The 9792-nt window shown below is 49.4% G+C and overlaps 1 protein-coding gene across 1 annotated transcript; it reads right to left on the minus strand.

Annotated features, from left to right (window-relative positions):
• Positions 1–4233: 4233 nt before the first annotated feature.
• LOC138667189 (uncharacterized) lies at positions 4234–6988 on the minus strand. The gene is made up of 5 exons (XM_069755486.1): positions 6658–6988; positions 6371–6445; positions 5784–5994; positions 5550–5704; positions 4234–5454 (listed from the first exon to the last, which is right to left on the minus strand). Exons 1-4 carry the CDS (start codon positions 6967–6969, stop codon positions 5604–5606), a joined length of 699 nt encoding a protein of 232 aa, XP_069611587.1. The 5' UTR covers positions 6970–6988; the 3' UTR covers positions 4234–5454; positions 5550–5603.
• Between the last annotated feature and the right edge of the window lie 2804 nt (positions 6989–9792).

The following is a 9792-nucleotide window of genomic DNA, read 5'->3' on the forward strand; positions in this document are numbered from 1 at the left end:
ATGTGCTGCTCCATCCTGCGTCCCCATCCTGTCATGTGCTGCTCCATCCTGCGTCCCCATCCTGTCATGTGCTGCTCCATCCTGCGTCCCCATCCTGTCATGTGCTGCTCCATCCTGCGTCCCCATCCTGTCATGTGCTGCTCCAACCTGCGTCCCCATCCTGTCATGCGCTGCTCCATCCTGCGTCCCCATCCTGTCATGTGCTGCTCCATCCTGCGCCCCCATCCTGTCATGTGCTGCTCCATCCTGCGTCCCCGTCCTGTCATGTGCTGCTCCATCCTGCGTCCCCGTCCTGTCATGTGCTGCTCCATCCTGCGCCCCCATCCTGTCATGTGCTGCTCCCATCCTGCGTCCCCGTCCTGTCATGTGCTGCTCCCATCCTGCGTCCCCATCCTGTCATGTGCTGCTCCATCCTGCGTCCCCATACTGTCATGAGCTGCTCCATCCTGCATCCCCATCCTGTCATGTGCTGCTTCATCCTGCGTCCCCATCCTGTCATGTGCTGCACCCATCCTGCGTCCCCATCCTGTCATGTGTTGCTCCATCCTGCGTCCCCATCCTGTCATGTGCTGCTCCATCCTGCGCCCCCATTCTGTCATGTGCTGCTCCATCCTGCGTCCCCATCCTGTCATGAGCTGCACCCATCCTGCGCCCCCATTCTGTCATGTGCTGCTCCCATCCTGCGCCCCCATTCTGACATGTGCTGCTCCCATCCTGTGCCCCCATTCTGACATTTGCTGCACCCATCCTGCACCCCCGTTCTGTCATGTGCTGCTTCCATCCTGCACCCACGTTCTGTCATGTGCTGCTTCCATCCTGCATCCCCGTTCTGTCATGTGCTGCTCCCATCCTGCGCCTCCGTTCTGTCATGTGCTACTGCCATTCTGCGCCCCCGTTCTGTCATGTGCTGCTCCCATCCTGCGCCCGTTCTGTCATGTGCTGCTTCCATCCTGCACCCACGTTCTGTCATGTGCTGCTTCCATCCTGCACCCCCGTTCTGTCATGTGCTGCTCCCATCCTGCGCCCCCGTTCTGTCATGTGCTACTGCCATTCTGCGCCCCCGTTCTGTCATGTGCTGCTCCCATCCTGCGCCCCCGTTCTGTCATGTGCTGCTTCCATCCTGCGCCCCCGTTCTGTCATGTGCTGCCTCCATCCTGCATCCCCGTTCTATCATATGCTGCTTCCATCCTGCACCCCCGTTCTGTCATGTGCTGCTCCCATCCTGCGCCCCCGTTCTGTCATGTGCTGCTTCCATCCTGCACCCCCGTTCTGTCATGTGCTGCTCCCATCCTGCGCCCCCATTCTGTCATGTGCTGCTTCTATCCTGCACCCCCGTTCTGTCATGTGCTACTGCCATTCTGCGCCCCCGTTCTGTCATGTGCTGCTCCCATCCTGCGCCCCCGTTCTGTCATGTGCTGCTTCCATCCTGCACCCCCGTTCTATCATATGCTGCTTCCATCCTGCACCCCCGTTCTGTCATGTGCTGCTCCCATCCTGCGCCCCCGTTCTGTCATGTGCTGCTCCCATCCTGCGCCCCCGTTCTGTCATGTGCTGCTGCCAACCTGCGCCCCCGTTCTGTCATGTGCTGCTCCCATCCTGCGCCCCCGTTCTGTCATGTGCTGCTTCCATCCTGCACCCCCGTTCTGTCATGTGCTGCCCTATTCTGTCATGTGCTGCTCCCATCCTGCGCCCCCGTTCTGTCATGTGCTGCTGCCATCCTGCACCCCCGTTCTGTCATGTGCTGCCCTATTCTGTCATGTGCTGCTCCCATCCTGCGCCCCCGTTCTGTCATGTGCTGCTCCCATCCTGCGCCCCCGTTCTGTCATGTGCTGCTGCCATCCTGCACCCCCGTTCTGTCATGTGCTACCCTATTTTGTCATGTGCTGCTCCCATCCTGCGCCCCCGTTCTGTCCTGTGCTGCTCCCATCCATATGCCCCATACGCTGCTTCATAAAGGTTTATGGCCCCCATCAGGTGGCGTAAGCAACAAATAGCTGTGGCATGAAGTGCCACAGCCTCATAGCACAGCAATTTGTTACTTACGCTACCTGATTCTTTTCCGGCGCCATTGTCTTGCTCCTCCTGGTACCGGAATCGGCGCCTGCGCAGTCCGTGCTTTACGGCGCCATTTTCTTGAAGACACACTGCTGTGTGTCTTCAAGAAAATGGCGCCGGAAAGCGCGGACTGCGCAGGCGCCGATTCCGGCACCAGGAGGAGCAAGACAATGGCGCCCGAAAGGAATAGCGTAAGTAAAAACTTACTATGGTGGCGGATTATTTGCATAATCAGGGCGCAAATATGTAGACGGCGTCTCCGTGCTCCCGACCCCCTGCTCTCGGCAGCATTTTTTCTATAATGTAACGCTAGGAGCGTCGCGCCTGCGCAGTCCATTAAGGCTTCGGACAGAGTGACGCTCCCAGCGTTATAGATATATATATATATATTTATATATACAAAAGTAAGCAAGAGGAGGCAGCACTCCAAGTCCTTTTGAAGGTGAAAAAAATGTGACGTTTATTCAACCCACATCTCTGTGCCACTTATGCTTACATCTGCTTCCTAGTATGTGTTGCATTGTAGCACTGGTATACCGTTATGAGGCTATTAGCACATATGCACTAGACACTTTGTAGGTCAGTGCTTGTCATTACGTTTATACGGGCTCCCTTCTATGTAATGCACTGAAGCACTTTATTACCGCTATGGAGCTACTGACACACATGCATTAGATATTTTTTGAGGTTATTATTATTATTATTATTTATTATTATAGCGCCATTTATTCCATGGCGCTTTACATGTGAGGAGGGGTATACATAATAAAACAAGTACAATAATCTTAAACAATACAAGTCGTCACCACTGGTACAGGAGGAGAGAGGACCCTGCCCGCGAGGGCTCACAATCTACAAGGGATGGGTGAGGATACAGTAGGTGAGGGCAGAGCTGGTCGTGCAGCGGTTAGCAGATAATGTTGATAGAGGCACTAAGCACTTTGAACACCTAGCACTTTTTGTAGACGTAGCTAGGATAAATCTTGTATTGTGTATACGCGCTTTAACAAAATTCTATGAAGCATTCGTTGCTCGTATATTTTTATTTAAATATGTTGGTATAATCTAGTAGCATTTATTTATGCACGTTGATCTATGTCACCTCTATTGGATATATCAATGGTGAATTTATTTATGATAGTGGCTTTTTTCTGCGTATACTGAACATCTGTTTATATTGTATGGTGCTTATTCTTGGTACATGCCCGTGTTGGCAGTGTCTTTGTGTTCCTTTTTATAATTTTATTTACATGTATGTTAATGTTATAATATATTAATAAAATTTGGATTTTTATATTGGGCGTGTAACTTCCTTATATGTTCTTCTTTGGTTATATTGATATTGGAAGTGCCATATACCTAGGCCTAGTGCTTTTTTCTGATATATCGGAACACCTACTGAAACCTTACTCCAATAGTGGATTAACGCAAACTAAAATAACTTTTAACTACCGCCTCACACGAGCACGGAGAATGGTGGAGTGCGCTTTTGGGATTTTGACCGCCAAATGACGAGTTCTATTGACAGCTATAAACTTGAAGGTTGACACTGTTGACGAGGTGGTGAAAGCGTGTGTTGTCCTGCACAATTATGTGATATGCAAGGAACAGATTTCCATTGAAGACCACTCTGAAGAAACCACCTTGGCTGATTAGCACAACATTACGAATAGAAGTTCTGTGTCAGTTTCCCGAAGTATTCGCAGAATACTTTATTTCACCTGAAGGAAGAGTAGACTGGCAGGATGAGAGAGTTTGAACAATTTGTCTTGGACCTTGTAACCCTTAGTATTTTACCTTATTGTACCCAAGTTATGTACCTGTTTGTGTTGCCCCAAAAGTATTTAACCTTTAATCTTATTTTACCCAACTTATGTACCTGTTTGGGTTGTACCCTAAGTATTTAACCTTCTTTTACCCAAGATATGTACCTGTTTGGGTTGTACCCAAAGTATTAAACCTTCTTTTACCCAAGTTATGTACCTGTTTGGGTTGTACCCAAAGTATTTAACCTTCTTTTACCCAAGATATGTACCTGTTTGGGTTGTACCCAAAGTATTTAATCTATAACCATATTATTAAACCTTGTTTTACCCAACGTATTTAACCTTATACCTTATAAATAAAAGACAAATTTTGTAACAAACAGTTTTATTAAACTACATTTGGTAACAAATATAACTTTATAAGTTAAAAAAGTTCGGGGTGGAGATATTGCTGGAGGGGCTGACAGATTGGGACACTTCGACAGTGGGAGTGTGGAGAGAGGAATGTGGTGGTGAAGGATCAGTAGGTAGCGGTGAAGGGGGGGAGAAAGAAAGAGAACGGGTGGACATGAAACTGGGCATTGTATTTGGAATTTGTAAGGTTGAAGGGGTGTAGTTGATGGATTGGGAGGCAGAAAAGGTGATGGGTGGAGAAGAGGGTTGGGATAGAGACATGATGGGTGAAGGAGACTGGTGGTAGTGGGCAGGGAGAGGAGGTGCAGAAGATGGTGGGAACTGGTATGGGGTGGGATGTTGGTATGGCTCAGCATGCTGGGATGGGGCATGAACAGGATGCTGGTACGGGTCAGGATGCTGGGACGGGGCACGGGCAGGATGTTGGTATGGCTCAGCATGCTGGGACGGGGCATGAGCAGGATGCTGGTACAGGTCAGGATGCTGGGACGGGGCACGGGCAGGATGCTGGTATGGCTCAGCATGCTGGGACGGGGCATGAGCAGGATGCTGGTACAGGTCAGGATGCTGGGACGGGGCACGGGCAGGATGCTGGTACGGGGCACGGGCAGGATGCTGGTATGGGGCTGGAGGGAGGGACAGTGGCTGGAGGGGAGCAAATGTTGTGGTTTGGGAGGTAACAAGCGCTAGAGTAGACTGGCACAATTGCATTACTTGCATCTGCTGATCAGGAGATAGCTTATCCATGTGCTCGAGTACCTATCGGAAAAAAGTGAGGTTCGGTGATTGACTTGAATCTGAATGCATCGGTAGCAGAAGTGTATGCAACTCCAGAAGGCTTTTATTTATCAAATTGAAACCTGCGGACATTTGCTCCAACAAAAGTTTCAGTCAGTTGTGGAAGGATGCATGCAGGTTCAAGAACTCGGGCACATGGCTCTGTACCTGACCCCTCTGCTGCGGCCACCCGGAAGCCACAGGTGTACTAGAGGTGGCAGCATCAGAGGGGTGGGGTAAAGGAAAAGCTATATCCTCACCAGCAGATTCATGCAATGCAGCCGGCCAGGATGCTCCAGCGCTGGTGGATGGGACCAAGGGATCAGATGTGAGGGAAGGCTGGGAAGGTGCAGAGGGGCCGGGACTGTCAAAGTGTCCCTCGGTGGCGGACTCCTGAAGGATCGCGCCAGAAGGGTTCAACTCTGTTGCAGGCTCCCGAGTGCTGCCGACAGTGCGGCGGAAAAAAGCGATAAAAATATATAATTAATATATTGACATATAAAACATTGGTTATTAAATGTGGTGGGTAATATTTACCTTCGAGTCACCATCGTTGTCCTGAGAAACGACAGGGCTTGGGCATATTTATATCTACTCCTGCGTCCTCCAGATCCACTCGGGGCCCGCATCTTTGTTGAACTCCTTCTTGAAGCGATGCCTGATCGACCGCCACCGCTTGACAATCCTCTCACCTGAAAAAAAGTGAAAGCACAAATTGGTTAGGATACAACACTTTAAATCCAGCAACATAACTTAACTGTGTATACTTACGTTCTTGATTCTGGGCCCGAACATCGAGGTCCTCCCAGTTGTCTACAAGCTGTTCGCAGACTTGCTCCCAGAGCCAACGGGTCACAATGACATCAGCGTGGCGGCGGTCACCCATATTCCACAGTGGCTCCCTCTCTCGGATCAGATCGATGAGGAGGTCGATATTTAGCCCGGCCTCCTCACCGTCCGACTCAGGAGCACGCTGTGAAGCCTGTTAAAAAAGAAGAAAAAAAACATTACATTCAAAACAACATTAAGTACAGATTAAAAAAAAATAAGGAGATGCTTACACGAAGACGGCCGCCCGCACTCTCACACTGACGACCCTGGGAGCCGCTCTGAGGACCTCTGGATTGAGCACCAGAATCAGAAGACTAAAAAATTATGTACTTGTATGTTGCCTTTTTATGTGTTGTGTGCAGTGTGATGTCTATAATGGTGATTTTGTATGTGTTGTATGTTGTGTGATGTCTGTAATGATCAGTTTGTATGTGTTGTGTGCAGTGTTCTTTCGGTAATGATCTTTTGTTTTTATGTGTTGTGTGTAGTGTGAGATTGTGTTTTTGGAACGCATGCTAGAAACTTACCAATTGCGATCCCACTCCAGGTCTCTCTACACACCTTCGGTCTTCTTCTGGAAGCACCTCTCCTGCTGCAGCTTCCTGTTATACAAAAATGATAGATTGATAAATGCATTAATTAAGAAAATATCTATATAAATAGACAGATATGGAACTGATAGATAGATAGATAGATAGATAGATAGATAGATAGATAGATAGATAGATAGATAGATAGATAGATATGGGACAGATGGATAGATATGGGACTGATATACGGCAAAAAAAAAATTCAATGAAAACAAAACATTTACCTCAGAGCGCTGCCGACGCGGAGGAGGGCTCCAACAAGAAGACATGGCTGAGGCTCTCTTGCTGGCAGGCAGGCTCTCCTTGCTGTCAGGAAGGCAGGCTCTCTTTATGGCAGGCAGGCAGGCTCTCCTTGCTGTCAGGAGGCAGGCTCTCTTGATGGCAGGCAGGCTCTCCTTGCTGTCAGGAAGGCAGGCTCTCTTGCTGGCAGGCAGGCTCTCTTGCTGGCAGGCAGGCTCTCCTTGCTGGCAGGCAGGCTCTCTTGCTGTCAGGCAGGCTCTCTTTATGGCTGGTATGAGTGAGGGCCTCACTGGCATTGTTTATATATATGTCCTGGGGGCAGGCCAATTGGTTCTGAGCATGCTCAGATTAAAAAACCGGATCAGGTCACAGGATCCGGCTTTTTCCCAATCCGGCGCATTCCGGCATCCATAGACATGCATTGTAGCAAAAAGCTGGAAGCACCAGATCCGGCCTTTCCGGCTTTTTCGCCGCAGACAAAAAACGTTACTGTAGACTTTTTTCCAGACGCCGGAATGGAAATTTTCGCCGGATCCGGAAAAAACGGAAGGAACGGTGGGCAATGCAGCACAATCCGGTACTTATACAAGTCAATGGGGGAAAACCGGATCCGTTTCTTTTTTTCCAGTTCTGGTTTTTCTAAAAAGAGCCGTAATGGGCCGGTGATAAAACCTGATGTGTTAAAGTAGCCTAAGGAAGGCAATGTCTCTGCTGGGGACAATGACATCCTGTATTCCGGCAGTTCATTGGGCCCAGTTAGATTCCACATACCTGCAGCAGGATGTATTTAAAGGCGACAAAAAGCTCAACGGCCAGTTAGTCGCGAAGATCACACTTTCCCGAGTGACTATCTGCTCCATGGCCTGGTGGCTGAATTCGGAGAATCTGTCACAGGGCACTTCTTGGTCCTATCAAATCATGGACATAAGTACAACAGATGCAAGTGCGGCACCCCAGGGTCCTGGTCGTCGCAGTGGTATTGCTTTCCTCCAGGGGAGAGTGATGCTACGTTTGGAGGCAAGAAAGGATAGCTGCATCCAGGTATCACAAACATGCAACACATTCACACTCCAGGCCACCAGGGGGAGCTTTTGCTACTATTAGGTCACTCCCCACATATATAACTGGTAGTCTGTAGGGAAAGTTAGGAGAAAGTTCCAGACAGTAGTCTGAGGAGGACAGAGGGTCCAATGAGCTGTGCATGCCCTCAGAGCTGCAGCTCCCAGAAAGAGACATTGAAAGGCAGAATTGTATTGCAGCGAGCGTGAAGGAAGTCGAAGCAAAGGAGAGGATACCAGAAGGGGACCAGCCCCGAACAGGCTGCCTCCTTCTGAGGCGCAGAACCCCGGTAGCCGGAACACCGAGGGAGTAAGGACCTCTACGCCTTATTTCAGAGACCAGCAGGACAGCTAATTGCAGGTTACCTGTCCGCACCTACAGGAGGCATGGTGACACCCACTGAGCCAGGTTATCTAAGAGACCCTATAAACAGGCTCAAGTCACCAGTCATATGGGTTTTGTCCTATCCTATACGGGGGACAGAGAGAGCGAAACATCGCATCTGTGAGACCCTTATGTGAAGCCATAGGCAGTAAGGGACTACACCACTGCAGCACAAGGGAAGGCTACTGATTTCCTCTGTACTTGCCTCCAAACCAGCCGGATCCTGCCTGTCCTGTGGTCTGGTGCTCTGGACTGTGGATGCTGAAGCCTTCAGTAAAAGGTAAAGAGACTGCAACCTTGTGTCCTCATTCTTCTCTGCGCCTTTCACCAAACCACCATTTACACACCGGGAAGCCCTGGGGATAAACTTCACCTGTGGGAAGGTATACCATCTAGCCGCCATAACATCACCCCAGCGGACCCCTTAAAGTAGCATCGGTCACCCTGACCAAATACCACAGGTGGCGTCACGAACATAAACTCTATCCCTTTAAAGACCTTTCCTTTTTATACGGACGTCCCAGGGCCACAGACCGGGTCAGCCACCATGACATCCCCCTGTGAACCGCAGTACCCTGTACCGAGTACCCCACTGCCCCCTGGGGGCGCTACACAAGCTTGGAAGGTCAGAAGGTTGGGGAGCATTTCTCCGTGATTGCATAGTCCAGAGAGTCTGGTCAATGGCAGAAAGACATTATTCCTCCAACATGAAAGAACTGATAGCAGTAAAGAAGATAGCAGTAAAGAATGCAGTGATAAGGCTCCTTCCCCAGCTGAAGTGATGTCATGTTCAGATTATGTTGGACAATCTGACAATGGTTGCTTACATCAAGTATCAAGGGGGCAGAAGTTCCTGCTCCTTGATGTTGGGATCCTGCAGTTCGCAGAGTATCATCAGTTAGCACTAACAGCACTGCACATAAGAGGGAAAGAAAACGACAGAGCAGATTTCTTCATTCGAAATACACTTGAACAGGGGGAATGAGAGCTGAATCCAAGAATGTTCCAGAAAATAGTGGTTCGATGGGGACAGTCAGAGATAGATTTGTTCACCAACAAGTGAAACAAAAAAATACAGAAAAATTCTCTCTAGATCCAAGGGAAAGTCCTTTTCACAGGGTTACCGCAACAGAGAGGAGCCATAAGACCGCAGTGTCTGATTGCTCCTACTCCTGCGCTGAGAAGCACTTCTTCGTATCTGGTACATTCGAGGGGGTACGGTCCTGAGAAGAGGATGTGGGTGCCAGCATCTGACATTTATGCGGCCAGACTGATCTGGTCTTTTCACGTGGCACACCCCTATAAACTCGGTCCTGAGGTACCGAAGGTCCCTCGTAGAAGGGGTTATGTCACGGCGGTTAGAGAGGAGCCAGAAAACCGCAGCATCTGATTGATCCTACTCCTGCGCTGAGAACGACTTCTTCGTTTTATTGGTGTTTATTTCTTTTGACTGAACAAAGGTTATGCCATGTTGGAAACTCTGAGCTCTCAGTTGAGCTCAGGTAGTCACTCCCATCCCCTTTATAATCTGGGTCCTGATTCAAATCCATGTCAGAGCTAGCATTTGCTGCATGGCTTCAGGAGGAAGAGGTGTTCATATGAGAAGGAATTTTGGAGGAGTTATCTGTGACTGTTGGGTGGTTTGTAATTCTGGTAATTCTCTTCTCTCCTCTTTC

The sequence above is a fragment of the Ranitomeya imitator genome, chromosome 2 (genome assembly GCF_032444005.1).
Source record: "Ranitomeya imitator isolate aRanImi1 chromosome 2, aRanImi1.pri, whole genome shotgun sequence".
Lineage (NCBI taxonomy): Eukaryota > Metazoa > Chordata > Amphibia > Anura > Dendrobatidae > Ranitomeya > Ranitomeya imitator.

Coding starts and splice junctions, on each gene's coding strand:
- LOC138667189 (XM_069755486.1), bottom strand. CDS start 6,969: ATGCCAGTGAGGCCCTCACTCATACCAGCCATAAAGAGAGCCTGCCTG. Junction 6,446..6,657: donor CGCGTCGGCAGCGCTCTGAG/GTAAATGTTTTG, acceptor TTTGTATAACAG/GAAGCTGCAGCAGGAGAGGT. Junction 5,705..5,783: donor TCGGGCCCAGAATCAAGAAC/GTAAGTATACAC, acceptor ACTTTTTTTCAG/GTGAGAGGATTGTCAAGCGG.